Source organism: Phodopus roborovskii, unplaced genomic scaffold (assembly GCF_943737965.1).
Source record: "Phodopus roborovskii unplaced genomic scaffold, PHOROB, whole genome shotgun sequence".
Taxonomy (NCBI): domain Eukaryota; kingdom Metazoa; phylum Chordata; class Mammalia; order Rodentia; family Cricetidae; genus Phodopus; species Phodopus roborovskii.
In genome coordinates this window covers 5,020,999-5,041,141 of record NW_026125540.1, presented here as the reverse complement: position 1 = coordinate 5,041,141, position 20,143 = coordinate 5,020,999, and the positions used below count along the sequence as shown (strand labels likewise).

Here is a 20,143-nt window from a genome sequence, read left to right as displayed (position 1 = left end):
GTTTTTTAACTGAGTTGCTGATTTTCTACCATAAATTTCATGCATATCTGGAAAGTAGTAAGAAGGAATTTTATTTGCATATGTTGCTTTTAATTTGCTTACTTTGGTTGCAAGGCCCTGTTAAATTGATATATCTTTAGAAATATACAGTTTTGATTTCTTAAATTATTAAGCTGAATAAAATAGCATTGAAGTGTTCAACATTACAGAAATGGAGAGGTATTAAATTTCTGCTATCAGCTAGAGATGGCTCAGAGGTTAAGAGTACTGCCTGCTTTTCCAGAGGTTCTGAGTTCAATTCCCAGCAACCACATGGTGGCTTACAACCATCTGTAAATTTCTGCTATCAAAGATTGTTTTAGAAAATGACCTGTTAACTTAGGTCAACAAAGTATAGATGCTCCTCACTTTATAAATTGGGTAAAATATTCTGGAATTTCTCATTGGACACTGGGCTTTTAGATTTTTATTTGTTTAACATTGAGTTGCAGACGAACATGGTGAGCTCCTAAAATAAAAAGCACTGCTCTCCTTAGCAAGCTGGTAGATTACAGAATAATGTGATTGTTTTACATTTACATTTACATTTGGGTTTTGATGGCATTGTGTACGTGAAGTTTCAAGAGCCCTGTTCAACACAAAACTTGGTTCTGAAGCACAGCCCTGGGCATATGAGAAACATTCAACTGACATAGCCTGACTGTACTTAAAACACCAGATTTTCTATTTGACAGCTTATAAATTATGGATATTTAAAGTACTAGTAAACTATTTTTGGGCTATAATTTGTTAATTTGGGGGGAGGGGAAGAGAAATTTGAGGTCAGAAGTATGAGCTAGAAAATATACTTTAAAAACCTAATTGGAATTGGGTATGGTAGAACACTGTAATCTCAGCGCTTAGGGAACAGAGGCAGGAGGATTGGGTGGTCAAGATTTCTGCCACGTCTAGAGTTCCAGGCCAGCCTAAGAAGCTACATGAGACTTCACCTCTAGAACAAACAAGACTAGAATAGAATCAGGATTAATTTGTACTAACATGAACTTAACATGAAATAATGGTTTTGAAAATGCACCTTAAGCTATTTAAGAATTTAGGGCACATAATATGTAACTGTTAGGCAAGTATTTTTGTAGTTGTTATTTATAACTTAAATATTTTAAAATATGTAGTTTTATTGCCCTATGATTATTAAATACCTGAAACTATAATTGTAGTACCATACTGTTTTTAGAGTGTATCTTCATAATATTACATAAGGAATTAGCTTACCCAGGATAGTTTATTAATAGCACCTAAGACAACGCCAGTCCTGCTTTAAAGAGATGGCTCCTGGGTTGATGTTTAAAACCTGAGAATTTGCTTTCTGAGGGTTGTTAGTTTCTGTGAGTCTTCTAGGGCCCCGTGAAAACCATACTCAAGAATGGTGGTGTCTTCTATACTTACTACTAAGTTTTAAAGCTGGACTAGATGCAGGGTGAATCCTTTGCCTCACTGGAGTTGCAGATAAGAGTAAGCAGGGTCACCTAAAGATAGAATTACTTAGGGGTTTGGCTGCCTCTCCGGGTCCATTAGCTTTGAGCAGATTTCCATAAATGGAAAGAGCAGCTGGAGAGACCAGAGTACCTTGCTTGAGAGTGTGGACGGTGTGTAACAGGTGCTAAAACAGGCCTGAAGTTTTAAAACAAGTGCTCCCCAAATGACTTTGTTTTAGCATTTGGTGAATTTGGAGGTTCTAACAGATTCTCTTTTTACAGGAAAAGTTTTCTTGAGACAGGCTTTAGAAGATCATGTCTTCTTACTTGTGAATTTGACATGGCTTTATGAAACTGTGGACATTCACAAAAGCTCCTTAAGAGAACATCTTCAGAACAACAGTCAAATTAAAATCTGTTATTTATGTTTCAGAATCTCTAATCACATAAATTATTCAGTATACAAATAAGTCAGTGTGAAATAAATGTACAACTCAGATAATGAGTTCTTTGGCAATTCTTTTATAAGATTATGGGATTGTCTTTAATTTGCTACATAAAAGAGATGCAGGTACATACACTGTTTAGAAGTGGAGCACTTGCCTAGCAATGTGGGAGCTGCTGGGTTTGATCCTCAACATCACTAAAAAAACTAGTTGTGAATGCAAAGCTTACAATTTTACAGGAATGAGAATTCATCATACAGAATTCCCATTTCAAGCCAGGCACTGTATCTGTTTCCCACAGCTATTTGTAGAAATTATCCTGCTCTATAAAAGTGGAAACTGAGGCATTAGAGACTTAAGTGGATTGCCTTAGTGGCAGAGACTAAGAACCTAAGCTGTTAGACCTGAACTTCACTGTTTCAGAAGTCATTTGATAGCAAAGCATGAAAGACGTGTAAGAGAGATCAGATAGGAAGAGCAATTGAATCAGGAATGGCTTCTGGGTAAGATCATCCATCTGTCCATCCATCCACCCACATATGTATGTATATTTCTTATGGAAAAACCTAGAGAAGTCTGCTGAAATTCTGAAATGAACAAGGTTATTGTGAAACAAGTTGTATTGTGACAGTAAAATTAATGCCTTGCCTGGAGAGTGTCCACTCAGAGGACACTATATAAAAATTGAAGCAATTCATTAGGCTAGCTTAGAAAAAATGTTTCTAGCTGATTTCTAGCTGATTACCTCCAGTTTTGTGACAACATACCAGATTACATAATTAACCTACAGGGTTGTTTTCTCTCTGTTTCCCAACCCCTATGGGCGATTCTCTCAATTAATTTTGGACTAAAATGGATGTAAACTTCATATTTCAAGGTTCTTTGTTTTCTTTTGGTTAAAATCCAGGAACTTCTCACTAATTTTTAATTAGTGTTGTTGGGTTTTTGCCTTTGAGATAGGGTCTGCCTACATATAGCCCAGGGTATCCTCAAACTCCATTCCCTGCCCAGACCTTCCAAGTACTGGGATTTGGTTATTTTTAAAATCAACATACACTTTACAGAGCATAGACATTAGCTTTATCATTTATTACTTTAGTGAGTAGTTAATGAATTGGTAGTCATTGGTTTATATAGAATTGTTTACAATTTAGTAATACATTGTTAGTGTTTTCATTTTTAATGAAGAACTTCCTTTCTTTTCCACAGTGGAAGCATCAGTTCATAGTAGTAATGCACACTGTACGGATAAGACAATTGAAGCTGCTGAAGCCCTGCTTCATATGGAGTCTCCTACCTGCTTGAGGGAGTCAAGAAGTCCTGGTATGTGAGCTGTTCATTCCTATACTAAATGTCAATTATTTCCTACTAGAATGAAGATTTTAATGCAAAGGAGGTAATACTGGAGTTCTTAATGATCTATACATAAATACCTGATGTCAGTCACTGATAGTAAAAGTTCTAAAATCTTAAATGCTGTACTTAATATCCTAATAAATAATGTGGAAAATGCCCTCAAATTTTTATTAGACAGTTGTGTATATTATCATGTTTATTTGCTTGCTTATGGGTAAATTGTAAGGTAGTTGTAATCTTTAAGAGTTGCACAAGTTGGACCATTTGCTTCCTATAGCCCTTTCAACCTTTTTCTCATTCATTGATCAACAGCCAGTAACTACATGGACCTGGCACTAGTAGAGAGGCAAAGGAATTTGTTTCATATTCTTTTTGTGAAATAAAGTTTCCTTTTCCCTTTTAGATTGATTTTAATAGTGGTGTTGTACAATTTGATTTTATCCTAATTTTAATTCATTGTACAGGAACTTAGTTAGTTACTAACAGCAGCCATCTTTAAAAGACTGTTTTATGTGTATGGGTGTTTGCCTGCATGCGTGTTTGCACCATGTGCATGCCTGATGCCCATGGGTGCCAGAAGAGGGGGTCAGGTCCCCTGGAACTGGAGTTACAGAAGGCTGTGAGCTGCTATTGGATGCTGGGAATTGTATTCCAGTCCTGAAAGGGCAACCAGTGCTCTTAAACATTTTTTTCCAGCTCTGCAACCATCTTTTTAATTGGATTAAGGAATCCACTGCATTCTTCAAGGATATGAGAAGTAAGCAGTGGCTTTGTTGGGTAGTATATTAATGCATGTTAGGATACAGTATCTGTATCTCTTAATTTGATAGAAATGTGGTATCCTGGTTATTTGAGCATATGTGATGGAAGTTGAAGCAACTTTTTTGTATGTAATAGAATACCAAATAGTAATCTATATGACTGTTTTAGTGGCTACCTACCTACCAATCTGGTCTTTTGAGACAGAGTTTCTCTGTGAAATTGTCCTAGCTGTCCTGGAAGTCTGTAAACTGTTGTGGCCTCGAACTCAACAGAGACACATCTGTCTCTACCTCCTGAGTGCTGGAATTGAAGATGGGCACCACCATCGCCCAGCATTTATAAAATTTTCAATTTTGTATCTTCTTGTATTTCTCAGTTAATGACTAGTAGTAGATATGTAATTATTAAAGGACCTTTTCTTGATTTTTCTCTGTTAAAATAATGTAAAATGATGGTACAATTAAAAGTTGAAATGGAGTTGTAGAGAAGGCTCAGGGGTTAAGAGCACTGTGTACTCTTACAGAAGACCTAGGTTTGGTTTTCACACTCACATAGTAACTCCAAATCTAGAGGGTCTGATGCCCTCTTCTGGCTTTTGGAGGCAATAAACACTCAAGTACACAAACATGCCAGCAAAACATCCACACACATAAAATAAAAATCTTTAAAAAAGTATGTAAAGGTATGAAAAAGAGGTTGACTTCATTATTGCCAAGGTGATTGTTCTTTACTTGTGTATTTTAGATAGTTTTGGATATTCAGTGAATTGACTTCTTTAGGCAGACGTTCTCACTTTCCTTTGAATAATTCTTCAGTAAACCTTGCCTCTTAAATATTGAACTGTCCACATAGGAAACTATAATCGGGGTGGGGAATTTTAATTTTTTGACTTTTTTTTATAGTGGAAGTGTTTGTCCCTCCTTGTATATCAACTCCAGAGTTTATCCATGCTGCAATGAGGCCAGACGTCATTACAGAGACTGTAGTGGAGGTGTCAACAGAGGAGTCTGAACCGATGGACGCCTCACCTGTCCCTACTTCACCAGATAGCCACGAGCCGATGAAAAAGAAAAAAGGTTGCGTATACTTACCAAATATGAGAAACCTCCCATCTTACCTTTTTTGTTTCGTTTCGTTTTCAAGACAGGGTTTCTCTGTGTAGCCCTGGCTGTCATGGAACTCACTCTGTAGACCAGGCTGGTCTTGAGCTCACAGAGATCCACCTGCCTCTGTCCTGAGTACTGGGGTTAAAGGTGTGCACCACCTGTTATCTTAAGTAGACTCAAATATAGCAAATTGAGATGTGAAGATTGCACTCCAATGTTAATATTGTTCAGAGATATTTGTAGCCAAGCCTGGTTATACTGACCTAGAATCACCAGTAATTGGAGACTGAAGCAGAGGATCTAGTGTTCAAGGCCAGTGGACAACTGTCCTAAGATAAAAATATACACATACACACAAACATATATATGTCACAGCCATAGGGTACTTGCCTGGCATGTTCAGAACCCTGGGTCCCATCCCCTGTATGGCTTGCCACACATCCTCAAAAAGGTATTTGTAGTTAATTTGTAAGGGTGCAGGGGCTGGGTCCCCAAAAGAACCAAAGTCCTTCAAATTATCTCAGACTTGCCTTTTAGATTTTTTTTTTTTTTTTTTTTTTTTTTTTTGAGATAGGTCTTCTTTGGGTAACAGCCCTGGCTGTCCTGGAACTTATTCTGCAGACCAGGCTGGCCTTGAACTCACAGAGATCCACCTGCCTCTTTCTCCCAAGTGATGAGATTAAAGGCATGACTCACCACCTGGCACTTTTTAGATATTGAATTATTTTTTGGGACAAGGTCTTATTTATATCTAGCTCAAGTTGTCCTTGAATTTTGAATTCTCCTGCCTGGGTCTCCCCAGCATTGAGATGATTGCAAGTTTGTGTCATAGTAGACAGCCTGTTAATTAACACACACACACCAATACCAACTACCAAGTAACATATACAATCTTATGCTTTCTCCCTTTTGTGGACAGTGTTTTAAAAAACCAAGCCAACCATGGTGTGACATGCTAGTGGGCAATTAAAATTTTTTTCCATGTAATATATTTTGATTTTTTTTTCCCCTAACACCTCCCAGATCCTCCCTGTCTCCCTACCAACCCAGCTTCATTCTCTTTCTAAAAGAAAACAAAAAACAAAAAAACTAAAAGCTGATAATGAAAACAAACAAGAAATAACAAAGCAAAAAGCTCACAACAAACCCATGGATCTGTTTTGTGCTGGCCACCTCTCCTGAGCATGGCTGGGGCTGTCTGTCCTGGACTGTGGTTGATATAAGGTGGGCAGATTGTTGAAGGGCATGAAGTTGGACGCTCACAAGGACTATGGATCTTTTTCTTTTAAGCCAAAAATGTTCTCCTTTGTATTTCCTCTTCCTACCTCTCCTGGCTTTTCCCGTCCCTCCTTCCTGTGCTGCCACCTCTTCATACCATCCTCTTCTGCCTCCCCTGACTTCTCATAGAGAACCACCTGTTTCTACCCCCCCCCCCCCCAGTGTTGGGATTAAAGGTCTTATTTCCTTTCTTAAAAGACTAAGGGTGAGGACTGTATAGATGGCCCAGAAGTTAAAAATACTGTTTAGTTTTCTAGACTCTATTCCCAGCACTCACATGACAGCTCACAGCTTTCTGCAAATCTATCTCCAGGAGAGCTGATGTACAACTGCCTTTAACTAGTTTAATGGATTTTGATGACCTCTTCTGGGTAGCAGACATGAAAAGAGGTGTACAGACATACATTCAGGCAAAACATCTGTATATGTTAGATATGCAAGCATAAATATCTAAGAATCCCAGTATAAACCTAGTAGTAGGTAAAGCAGAAGGGGCCAGCACACCTGCCACAACACCAGGACGTGGGAATATAGTGCATTCTTTTTTTTACTATTCAAATTAAGGGTTAAATTTGATCCCCCCCCAACACACACACACACACACACACACACACACACACACACACACACACACAGAGACAGGGTTTCTGTATGTAACAGTCCTAGCTGTTCTGGAGCTAGCTCTGTAGACCAGGCTGGCCTCGAACTCACAGAGATCCAAGTGCTGGGTTTAAAGCAGAGATTAGACAGATTAAATATGTCTTAAAAATACAACATATTCTGTTATTCACTACCCACTAAAAAAACTTTGTCATAAAGAACGACAAACAATTAAACAACACAAAGACAGATAATCCACTCACTCACTGCTGGGCAGATGAACAGATATGGCTCAGAAGTACAAGTAGCCAGGGCATGCATGTGAAAAATTTCAACATCTTTAGCCATTAGGGAAATGCAGGTGAAGATAGATTTGCTGTTTCCTTTCATTATACGCATGGCCATCATCAAGAGAATGGAGTAGACATGGTCCTCGCCTGTGATCCTAGCACATAGGAGGCTGAGATGGGACTGCTGAAAGTTGAGTTGCCAGACCAGCCTGAGGTACAATGTAAGACTATTTTTAAACAGAGACAGACTGACAGACGGACGGACTGACTGACTTAATTAGGGTTCCTATTACTATGAACCCTAGGCTCATTTACCTCATCTGCATACTGTCCATTCTGCTTTCCTCCTTCTGTGTCTGGCTGGCTGGGTCCCCTTTTCTCTTTGCCCAGCAGCCCTGCCTCCCCTTCCTCTGCCTACCTATTGGCCATTCAGCATTTTATTAGACATAATCATTTGGAAGAGTATTTTCAACATTTGCACTTGACAAGGGGAAATTTTAACACTTCAGTTTAAAATTCTGGTGAACTTGCTGACTCACAATGTAAATGGGTGTTTAACACTTTGTTCATTTTAGCTCATAGAGAGGGAGACTATGAGCAAACTATACTTTCTATGCATGTATAGAGTTCTTCAATAATTAATAAAAACACTATATTAAATAACTTTGTAGCAGCTGGGTGTAGTGGTGCACCCCTTTGGTCCCTGTACTTGGAGGTAGGTAGAGGCAGTAGTATCTGAGCTTGAGGTCAGCGTGGTCTACATCATGAGCTCTAGGACAGCAGTTGGAAAATGTAGCAAATTGAGGCTTGTCTGACTATATAATAGAAGTTAGAGAAGTAACTGACTTTGTAAAGTCAGGTTTCTACCCAGAAGTATTTAATGCTCTTTCTACATGCAATTTTTACATGTATTGAGTTGTCTTGTGTGGAGGCAGTGCTGGCTAGGCAAGTGGTCCACTGCTAAGCTAGATGTCTAACAACACTGAGTAGGCTGGCCTTTAAAGTTACTCTGGCCCATGTTGATTTCAGAGTCTTCCTTCCTAGGTTTTCATAGGTGTGTGCCACACGTCCTTGGCAATGACTATTTTAATCTGCACATTAGTATCTAGAGTCTAGTATTTATATCTATTTTCAGTTAATGATTTTGTTGTCTTATTTTTTTCAGTTGGCCGTAAACCAAAGACCCAGCAGTCACCAGTTTCCAATGGGTCTCCTGAGTTAGGAATCAAGAAGAAAGCCAGAGAAGGAAAAGGTAATTTGTGGAAGGTCATTTTGGACATATTGATCCCAATTCTCTCTCCCTCCCATGCCCCCCACCTCCCAAATCCCATACCCCTCCATTCCACATGGAGGTTGATGCCTTCCAGGAGAGATCATCAATATCTGTCAAGTCATTTGGAGTAGGGACTAGGCTCTCCTTCTTGCCTCTAGGCTAAGGGAGTATCCCTCCATGGGGAATGTGCTCCCAAAGTCCTTTCCTGCACTAGGGATACATCCTGGTTCTTAGTCTGCCCAGGCCTTCTAACTGAGACCCACATTCAGGGGGTCTGAGTCAATATAATGCTAGCTATCAGTCTGGGGGTCCATGAGCTCCCCCTTATTCAGGTCAGCTGTCTCTGGGTTTCTGTAGCCTGGTCTTGATTCCTTTTCTTATCACTCCTCCCTCTCTGCAACTGGATTCCAGGAGTTTGGCTCAGTGTTTAGCTGTGGGTGCCTGCTTCTGTTTCCATCAGCTACTAGATGAGGGCTCTGTGATGGCCAGGAAATAAGACACTTTTGTGTTTGTGACACTTTTGCAGTTGTGAGAAGAATTATTTCTAATAGATACACATGTGGGAGTACCATCTCGGTATTTCTTAATCAGGGGTGGGTCAGCATTATGGGAAACTTTTATCAAAATACCAGCGTCTCCCCAGTGGTGTTGGCATACTCCTTTAATTCCAGCACTTGGGAAACAGAGACAGGTGGATCTCCATGAGTTCGAGGCAAAGCCTGGTCTACAGTGTGAGTTCCACAACAGGCTCCAAAACAATACAGAGAAACCATGTCTCAAGGAAAAACAAAACAAAATAAAAACAAAACCTGTGTCTTGAAGAGATGGGATAGTGATAATGTCTATAGTAGGACAGTGCAAACCATGTTGTTTTTAGGGTCCACTGTTAGGGGACGTTTGTTTAATAGCACTTTTCCTCATGTAGAGCCTTACTCATTTATTTGGGTGGGTGTGGAAGTCAGGTGACAATCAGAGCTAGCGGTGCTGTCTTGAATTCAGGTCATGAGTCAGCCCTGTCGTTTTAGTTACCTAGGGCCTTTGGGTACATACTTCTTTGTTTCAAGACAGGGTTTCTTTGTTGTAGCCCTAGATCCACCTGACTCTGCCTCCTGAGTGCTGCAATTAAGGGTGCCTCACCACACCCAACACTTTTTTTTTTTTTTTAAAGATCTCCTTGAATTGGAGTTACAAGCAGTTATGGGTGCTAGGAACTCAGTGAACACATGTCTTCTACAAAAGCAGTCAGAGCATTCAGCCATCTCTCCAGTCCTTCTGCTTTCTTACTTGGTGTGTTTGATGATCCCGTAAACAAAAATTATCATTGGTTAGTAAGTAAATGTTTATAGATTGATAGTCTTAGTGTTTTTATGTAAACGTAGTGAAAATTGTGTCTAATAAGTTCCACAGGGAAATTTGGTATTAGTTATTTCCAAGAGGAGAAAAGAATAAACTCAATTTTTTATTAACCCATCTCCCCCCCCCCCCCCTTAGGAATTTGGTTACACATTTGACTCAGTTTGGGACAGGTTTCAGACTTTCATTTCCTTGTCTACCCTTGGTGATCTTAATATTTCTAATGTGTTAGGGTTTTGACTTTCAGTGTATATTGAGAGGCTAAAGGACAGAGCGCAGCCAATATGAGTACTTGCCTAGTAGACAGATACCTAGAATACACATTCTCTAGCACTGAATAAAATCAGGCACAGTAGTGTGTGCCTGTAATCCCAGCAAGAACATCAAAGATTCAGGGTCATCCTCAGCTACCTAGAAAGTTTGAGGTCAGTTTGGGTTACCATGAGAACTTCCCCCCCAAAATATAATGCAAAGTTTAAAGTTACTCTGTAATAGTAAATAGAAAGCCAAACTCTCAATACACAAGTGTTTTCCAGTTTTGTTTGCTTTTGGTGGTGCTAGGAATGGAATTAAAGGCCTTGTACACACTAATCAGGCACTCTGTATCTGAGCTACATTCTCAGCTCCTAAATCACTTTCCCTTAACATTTAGTCTAAGCTTGAAGCAGATGTTCTAAAGTAACAAACAGTAAGGCTGTATTCAAACTCTAGCCATTGTTGTGCAAGCTCAAGATAAAAGTGTCTTATTAGGAGTAGGTTTTCCCTGCCGGTCTGTTCCCAAGCCTAGCCAGCCCCAATTAATACACAGAGACTCTATATTTGATATAATTCTGTTGGCCTGTTACTAGTTTCTTATTGGCTAGCTCTGTCTTAATTATTAACCCATTTCTATTAATGTTAAGTACTTCCACGTGATCTTATCTTACCGGAGAGAGGGGCTGGCGTTCTTCTCTCTCTGTGCTCCATCTTGGATCTCCTCCCTCCTTTAGGAATCCTCCTTGTCTCCTAGTCCCATCTATCTTCCTTTCCTATTGGCCAACAGTGCTTTATTCATTAACCAATAAGAGAAACATATTTACAGAATGACATCTCCCATCAGTGTCTGTCACAGGCAGGAGAGCCATGAAAGCTTCCATGTTTGAACTTTGCTTTCCTTAAAACAAAATTATTAAGTTGGGAATGAGAACTTGAACAGAGTAAAGATAACCCTACAAATGTTGACGAGTCTAATTAATTCAACAGACAGAATAATTTAAATTCTTGATGGGTAGTAAAAAATAAAATTCTTCATGAATAAAATCTATACAGTGTGGGAAGGCAGAGACAGCCAGATCTCTGAGTTCAAGACTAGTCTGGGCTATATAGCAAGTTCCAGGACAGTCAGGACTACAATAAATATATAAATGAGATAATTAAATCTATGCTTACTTTTCCTGGGTCTCATCACAGGCTCTCATAGCCCTGCTTGTAAAAGAGTGCCCCAGCTGCATATTTTGATGTGCAAGGGTCAAGAACTCTTAGGTATTGATGGGGGTGCATTGCTGCTTCGGAGATGATGAGGTGGTACTGAGTGGTTGGTCTTTTTTTGGCCAAGAGGTGCATACTGTGTTCAGCTGTGAGCTGTTAATGAGTCTGTTGGCTTTGAAGGGAGTTATGAATGGAAATGAAATGCCAGTGTTTGAGTTGAAGATGGGGCTGCAATGGGTTTGGTGTGAAAGCCTCTCCTGAAGCTTCGCTCTGCATTCAAATATCTATCAAGGGATTGTTAGCAGAGGTGTTTTGGACTGGGTGGGAGCGAATGTATTATTGCCTACTCAGGAGTCTTCATCAATATAAGGATCCCTGTTCCTAGTGTCTGCAGGGAGAAAAAGAAAACAGCTTGTAAAGTACTGGTTCTGGGCCTCCTTTCCAAGGGAAATGAATAATAAATATAATTTTCCTTTTGGGATTAAGTTATTTATTGTACTTGCCAAATTTTTCTTTGATGCATATGTCAGCTGTTTTCTAAGACACACCATTCCTGTTAAGTTTTCTCTGATTTTTTTTTTTTTTTTTTTTGAGACATAGTTTCACATTGCCCTGCGATACATCTTACATTGTTGTCTATCTTGCCATCTACTCCCATCCGCAAACTGTTAATTCCTTGAGGCAGAGATCAGATCTTCTCTAGCTTATCCTTTACTGCATTTAAGTGATAGATACATGTAGATGCTAGTTTTTTTAAAATTTATGTGTGCATATACCTGTAGGAATGTGCATGTTAGTGCAGGTACCTGTGGAGGCCAGAGGTGTCAGAGGCTCACAGAGCTAGAGCTTGTAGGTATTTTTTGCGCTGCCTGGTATGGGTGCTAGGGTCCAAACTGTGGTCCTCTGAGAAAGAGTATGAGCCTGTAACCACTGAGCCATCTCTCCAGCCTCAAGTGTAGACATTTTGTTTTACAGAAATATCTCAGTGTTCCATCATTTTTGATGTTGCTGGCAGCGATCCAGGATTAATGTTAGAGTTAGCTTGTACAAATATGTATCCAGTTCAGTGGTTCATCCTCTTACTCATTTCTAGGAACATGCCTCTTAGGACTGCAGTGTACACATAGAGCAGACTTCTTTATATAATGAAGTGATTCAATATGTTATATTCACTGCACTGGGTACACTATAGAAATATGAGACTTTTTTTTAAAAATCTGGTTAGAGTACAGTAAATTACATGGTGGTCCAATCTATATTTCTTACCAGTTCAGAGATCATATGAGTTCTTCAAGGATTGGGGCAGCGTATAGACAAGTACAGTACAGTTCAGGCCTGCTGGTTAATCATAGAAAAGTATTATGAAAAGATCCTTATGATGTGCCAAGCATTGTGGAGGCTGGAGGGTCAGTAGTCCAGGGCCAGCTGGGCTGAGACTGCCCTAGCACCAACAACAGCAAAGCTGGTTAGTGCCTTCTGATGAGTTTTAAGGGACTTGGGGGAGAATATCAAATATGTCCAGATTATTCAGAGTTCAGATCCTTCTAATAAATTTGATTCTGTGTAATCCAGGTGAGCAATGTATTACACTAAACATTATGCTGTTGCTTTTACTGAACCTGAAGCCTTGGATACAGACACACGACAGTATAGAATCTAGGGCCTCTATCACCTTCTTTGTGGAAAAGCAGAGATTTGTAAGAACATGCATGTTGTCTAGGCATAGTGCATGTCTTTAATCCTAGCATTTGGGAGGGAGGCACAGGCCTTGAATTTGAGAGTAGCTTTATCTATATATAAGTTTGAAGGGCTGCATAATGATATCTTGTCTCAAAAATAAACAGCAATGAAGTATATTTAGAATTTTTAATATAAACAAGGATATTTTACTTGTGATTAATCATTAATGGATTTTAAATTAATGCCTGTCATTGTTTTTGCTTTGTTTTAAAAGGAAACACAACCTATCTGTGGGAGTTTCTTTTAGATCTACTTCAAGATAAAAATACGTGTCCCAGGTATATTAAATGGACTCAGAGAGAAAAGGGCATATTCAAACTTGTGGATTCAAAGGCTGTCTCGAAGCTTTGGGGAAAGCATAAGAACAAACCCGATATGAACTATGAAACTATGGGGCGAGCTTTGAGGTAAGAACAAACATGGACTAGCTTTTACATGTCTATTTAGATTGTCTGTTAGTTGTTAAAGTTGGGTGAACAAACTAGAAGAATTTCTTAGGTTTGGAAATAGATGGGGCAAGAGAAGTTTGGTTTATAATATTGCATAAAATTGCAATATTGGAAAATCCATATTTATTGAAAATTGATTCTTCATGTAGGACTGTTGTGGAATAGAAATAGTTACATTGTAGGCCTTTTAAAACATTAAACCCAGACTGGATATAGTGGCATATGCCTTGCAGCCCTACTGCTTGGGAACTGAAGACAGGAGAATAAGAGGTTCAAAGTTGTGTGCCTTTACAGAGGAAGTTTGAAGCCATCCTGGGCTATGATGAGATCCTATAAGAAACACTATTAATGAAATACATTGTCCATCATTAATTTGCTTTTAGTTACTGCAAATGTTGTAAATTTTTGTTGTGTTTGGTCAGTATGAGAAATCCATTAACTCCCCAATGTATACATTATAGTTTTTATTTATTTGAGACAGCTACAGCCCAGGCTGGCCTGGAGCTTATATAGTCAACCTGGCTTGGAACTTGCATCATTTCTTCTACCTTAGTTTCTCAGTATTGGGATTTTAGGCACAAGCCACTCCTACATCATGTTTAATGTAACACTGTTTACATATTCCACAGTTTGCCTCTCTACTAAATGTGGGTGAGGTGGCTTTCCATATAAAGACAGATTGTTTTTGTAGTGTGAGTTCTTTGTGGTGTCAATAAAGTGTCCTGGGTTTAGGCTAAGCTTTTCTAAAGAGAGAACAAGGTGTACATGGCAGACATACTATGATCTCATCACTTGGGAAGTGGAGAAGAAAAGGATCAGTATAGAGGTGGAGGCTAGCCTGGTCTATCTAAATAGAGCTGGTGGGATGCTGGAGATAAAGCTGGGTGGTAGAGCCCTTTCCTCTTAGTAGTGAGTCTCTAGGTTCAGTCCTCAGTGCCACTTCATTGTACATATCAAGGTTAGAGATCTGCAGTAGCTACTTCTCATTGATGTAACAAAAGAACTCTAGGGAGGGTGGAGAATTCATAGTGCTAGGACTCACATCACCTTCAGCTAGACAACAGAGATGAATGCTGCTTCTTACCTTGCTTTCTCCTTTGAGTTTGGTCTGAGACTCTGGGTCCTGTGACAGTGCCACCCCACAATGGTGTTGGGTCTAACAAACTGAATCTAGCTAAACGAGCAAGTTAGCTCCTCAGTGCTTCTAGATCTTGTCAAATTGACAGCATTAACCACCACAGGCCTGTGTCATGACACACCAACTTCACTTCCACACTAAATCTATAATCTTATGAGTAGTTCAAGCAGAAGAGCTCATCTACAGGAATAAATCATTATCTTGTCTGTCAGTATTTGTGTGTGTGTGTTTTTTTTTTAATCAGGAAGGCGATTTGACATTTGACAATTTAAGTCATTTTTCCCCTCACAGATACTACTACCAAAGGGGGATTCTTGCAAAGGTTGAAGGACAGAGGCTTGTATATCAGTTCAAGGATATGCCCAAAAACATAGTGGTCATTGATGATGACAAAAGCGAACCCTGCAGTGAAGACTTGGCAGCGGCCGCTGATGAAAAGTCATTAGAACGAGTGTCATTGTCTGCAGAAAGCCTCCTCAAAGCAGCGACTTCTGTTCGTGGTGGAAAAAACTCATCTGTAAACTGCTCCAGAGCAGAGAAGGGTGTGGCTAGAGTTGTAAATCTCACTTCCCCTGCTCATGACGCTTCATCCAGGTCTCCTACCACCACGGCATCTGTGCCAGCCGCAGCAGCTCCAAGGTGAGGGAGGTGGTTAACTGGCATAGTGTTTTGTGTTTTAAATGTTCCTTGCAACAAATGAACTGTCCTTGTTTAATCAATATTAGCCAACATTGTATGTACACTTCAAAAATTCATCTTAGGGGTTGGAGAGGTGGTTCAGTGGCTAAGAGCATTGTCTATTCTTCCAGAGGACCTGGGTTCAGTTCCCAGCACCCACATGGTAGCTCATGACTGTAACTCCAGTTCCAGAGAATCCGACACCCTCACACAAGAGACACATGCAGGCAAAACACCAGTGCACATAAAATTTTTTTTTAAAAATTGTTTAAAATGCTAGATTTTTTTAAAAAAAAAATACACTTTTAGCTATACATCGTAGAACACATCTGTAGTCCTAAGTACTGTGGAGGCCGAGACAGGAGAATCAAGTTCAAGGCCTGCCTGTGCTACAAAGTGAGTTCTAAGCTAGCAGTGACCCTGCCTCAAAAAAACTGGGGATATAGTTCAGTGGTAGGACACTTGACTAGCATGTAGGACACACCAGATCCGATCCCCAGTAGGAGCAGGATATTTTTTTTTCTAAACTTCACTACAACTGTCAAAGTTGGGGGGCACTAGTTTTACTACACATTTGATTTGTATTTACTTTTTAAGATGAGACTTCATTTCTTACTTACTATTGAATATAACCGACTTCTTTGTTTTTATCTACCAGGACAGTTCGTGTGGCAATGCAAGTTCCTGTGGTAATGACATCACTGGGTCAGAAGATTTCAACTGTGGCAGTTCAGTCAGTCAATGCAGGTGCACCGTTAATAACCAGCACCAGTCCAACTACAGCCAGCTCGCCAAAAGTAGTCATTCAGACGATCCCGACTGTGGTGCCAGCCTCTGCTGAGAATGGAGACAAAATCACCATGCAGCCTGCCAAAATCATCACCATCCCTGCTACACAGCTTGCACAGTGTCAACTGCAGACAAAGTCAAATCTGACTGGATCAGGAAGCATTAACATTGTTGGAACCCCCCTGGCTGTGAGAGCACTTACCCCCGTTTCAATAGCCCACGGTACTCCTGTAATGAGACTATCTGTGCCTGCTCAACAGGCTTCTGGCCAGACTCCTCCTCGAGTTATCAGTGCGGTCATTAAAGGGCCAGAGGTTAAATCAGAAGCAGTGGCAAAAAAGCAGGAACACGATGTGAAAACTTTGCAGCTGGTAGAAGAAAAGGGAGCAGATGGAAATAAGACAGTAACCCATGTAGTGGTTGTCAGTGCGCCTTCTGCTATTGCCCTTCCTGTGACTATGAAAACTGAGGGACTAGTGACATGTGAGAAATAAATGAGCTCTGCCACGGACTTCAGACTGTTAGTGTTGTACTGACAAACATTTGCAAGGGAAGTCATCAAGACAAGCCAGAGGACTTTTAAACAGTTGTGCATATAAGAAAGCAATCAGACTTACTGGAAATAATTACCTATCCCATGTTTCAGTGGGAAGTGAACTACACATTGAGATGCTGACAGAAAACTGCCTCTTAGACTAGCAACGACTGAACCCTCAAGAAAATAGACTGAAAGGGACCAAGCAGCCCACTACAATATCAAGTTACACTAAGAGTTGGAACACTAACACCTGTAAGAGGTTACATAGTTTTCAGTGGGGCGGGATTGGGATGGGTGATCTCATTCATTGTTACATATAGCAATTTTTGATGCATTTTATATGCATACCAGCAATTATTACTGTGTTTGCACAGTACTCACTTAACTGGTGCTATGTGAAGACTCTGCTAATATAGGTATTCTAGAATGTGAACTGAGTGGATCCAAAAGCTCCAGAAGAGGATAGCAAAAAGATCTAGTGTGTTTTCTTGTTTTATTTTTTTGTTTTTGAATATATATATATATATATACATTTATGTATGTATATATCATATAGCTTAAGCTGTTTTAAAACAAAGGCCTTAGACTAATTTTCAGTTTTCTTTCTTGAAATAAGCTAATGGCTTGTTTGTGTAAAGCTTTTTTATTAAAGGAAAAAAATTTTAAAAATCTTGTACCTAGCACAGTATTGTTATAGAATTTACATGTAACATTTTATATGGTAGTTTAAGCCTGTTGGTTTCTTAATTGTGAAGAAATTAACTGTTGGCTCTGGCCCTTCACTGTAACATACCTATGTCGCTCAAGTCAGCCCTGGCGTCTTGCAGACTCATGAGTATCAGTTCTCCTGTCATTTTGATTCAGGCTCAGCATGAACTCGTCAGGTAGCTCTAATACCTGGTGTTTGTTTTCTTTTTCCTTCTTTCCTCCTTTTCTCTTTTTCTTTTTTAGTTGCCGTTTAAGAGGGAAAGTACCAGTGTTCAGATTTGAACTATAATAGTTTGTATATTCAACATTTGAAGTATATTCTATTTTGTTGTACTCTTGTTTCAAAGTGTATTCAAGTAGGTTTTCTGAAATATAGAAGTGAAATTTATCTTGTGGTTTGGTCTCTGGTGATATTTTTCAAAATACTCTAAAGCCAATATAGGATGTTGTTTTAGTTAAGAAATAGAAGAAGTCTGGTGTTTTCTTACTACATAAAGAAATGCTACTCTGGTTTTGTCCCATTATACTAATATTGGTAACTTCCTGCACATTTCCTTTATAACTATATTTCCTTTATAACTATAATTGCCTACTTAACAAATGGCGTGTTTTAGTTGGCCATACTTGATGGATTTACATACATGAAGCACTTTGGGCACTAGTGGTGGACTGCTTGCCTGGCATTTGCAGCTCCTGGGTTTGTCCTGGCACCTCACACATACACAGTCACTTTCAGTCACATGGTTTGCGTCTCCATCAGACCTTTTTATGGGTAGAAAGTAAATCTAGCCCTTACAGATGAAGGCTGAGGCACCAGACAATCACACACATCCTTTAGTGTTGTACATAATTAGGTCCTCTACATCTTGGTTTTTTCTTCCACAAATAAAGTTGTCTATCTTTTTAGATAATTAGATGAACTGTTTAATATTTTTTGGCCTTTGTATATTTAACACGATGCTACTTATATCAGCAAAGATTTTTTTTTTTATAAAGTTTCCTTTCTAACCTTTTTTTTTTTTTTTTTAAAAAAAAAAACTAAATTGATTAAAAAAATATTGTGTGTGGGTGTTTTGTCTGCATGTCTGGCTTTGTACACTAACACTGTACTGGTGCCCCAGGAGGCCAGAAGAGTGTGTCCAATCCACTGCGACTGGAATTCTAGATAGTTATGAACTGCCCTTTGGATTTTGAACCTGGTCCTCTGGAAGAGCAGCCAGCACTCTTAACCTGCTAATCCATCTCTCCTGGCCACATCTCTTTTCTAACCCACAAACTTGCCCAATGGTACTTTTAAAAGTAAGAGTCTAGATTGTTGATTCCTTATCCCATTGAGAGTTAACCTCATAATCTACGCTAAATATTTCATCTTTCAAATCAATACTGTACAGTTAACTTTTGGCTAGATTGTCCATAAAACTCAAAAGGCTGTGCATGACTAGATAGAGCATATCCAGAGTTTGGTTACTTTTGCTAAGAGTCTTAACAGCTCAATTGTAACATGCTTTCTGTGTTTTTAGTTTGAACTGTCTTCTAAAAGCAACAGAAAAAGTTTCAGGTAAACATCTAAAACCTAAACTTGCAAATGTAACTACAGCTTCTGAACTCCTTTCAGAGCAGTAAGTCAACATAATGAGGTTACAGTTGTGTCCAGCATTTTTGGAGAAAAGCCACAGAAACAATGGCTTGATTGCATTTCCCAGAGTCTCCAGCCTTTGTGCAGGACGAATAGCTTGTGTTTAGTCCTTAAATCACTTTCCAGTAGCAATTCAGCCTTCAGTCACTTCTCCAGATGATCTGGAAACCTACCTCTAGGCTGGATCCTTTGCTACAGAGATCTCACTTCAGCAAACATCCTTAACTGATCATTTTCCCCTCACATACTCTTGGTCCAGCTGGTCATTCAGTATTTCTCCATTTCTTTCAAAATTTACTTTTATGTATAGTGTTCTACCTGCAGGTCAGAAGAGGGCACCAGATCTCATTATAGATGGTTGTGAGCCACCATGTGGGCCTGGGACTTGAACTTAGGACCCCAGGAAGAACAGCCAGTGTTCCTAACCTCTAAGCTATCTCTCCAGCCCCTAGACCATTTGTTTTTAAATAGGGAGCCTGCAGTGCTCACTGAGGTTCACCAGTAGCCCAGTTTCCAAATCAGACATAGAAGTCACTCCTCCTACCATGAGTCCTCAGGATAGAACAAGTCATGAGGCTTAATCGTAAGCACCTTTACTTATTTATCAAGCCATCTCAACAGCCCTATTTTTTTATATATATATTTTTATGTTCCTGTATCTATGTATGTGTGCCACACACAGGCAGTGTCTGTGGAGACCAGAGGAGGGAGTAGGAATCCCTGGAACTGGATTACAGTTGTGAGTTGCCATGTAGGTTCTGGGAATGAAACCTGGGTCCTTGGGGGCTGGAGAGATGGCTCAGTGGTTAACAGCACTGGCTGCTTTTCCAGAGGTCTTGTGTTCAATTCCCAGCAACCACATGGTAGCTTACAACCACCTATGAGATCTGGTGCCCTCTTATGGCATGCACACATACATGGAGGCAGAATGTTGTACTCACAATAAACAAAAACTCAAATCCTGGGTCCTTTGCAGGAGCAGCAAATGCTCTCAGCCTGTGAGCCTTCTGTCCAGCCTCTTACTTCAACTTCCTCTTGCCCTATCTTGTGCCTGAGTTTGC

The 20,143-nt window shown here is 39.6% G+C and overlaps 1 protein-coding gene across 7 annotated transcripts in view; it reads left to right on the top strand.

Annotated features, from left to right (window-relative positions):
- Positions 1-17,834, top strand: part of Elf2 (E74 like ETS transcription factor 2) — an 82,436-nt gene extending 64,602 nt beyond the window's left edge. For 4 of the 7 annotated variants that reach the window (XM_051176898.1, XM_051176899.1, XM_051176902.1 and 1 more), the window contains 6 exons: positions 3,131-3,244; positions 4,942-5,115; positions 8,479-8,565; positions 13,361-13,553; positions 15,025-15,372; positions 16,070-17,834. In XM_051176898.1, the coding sequence (XP_051032855.1) occupies positions 3,131-3,244; positions 4,942-5,115; positions 8,479-8,565; positions 13,361-13,553; positions 15,025-15,372; positions 16,070-16,694 (1,541 nt within the window). In that variant the 3' untranslated portion in view covers positions 16,695-17,834. The remainder of the gene's footprint in view (positions 1-3,130; positions 3,245-4,941; positions 5,116-8,478; positions 8,566-13,360; positions 13,554-15,024; positions 15,373-16,069) is intronic. The other 3 variants (XM_051176900.1, XM_051176905.1, XM_051176904.1) reach the window with 1 other exon arrangement.
- Positions 17,835-20,143: the final 2,309 nt, after the last annotated feature.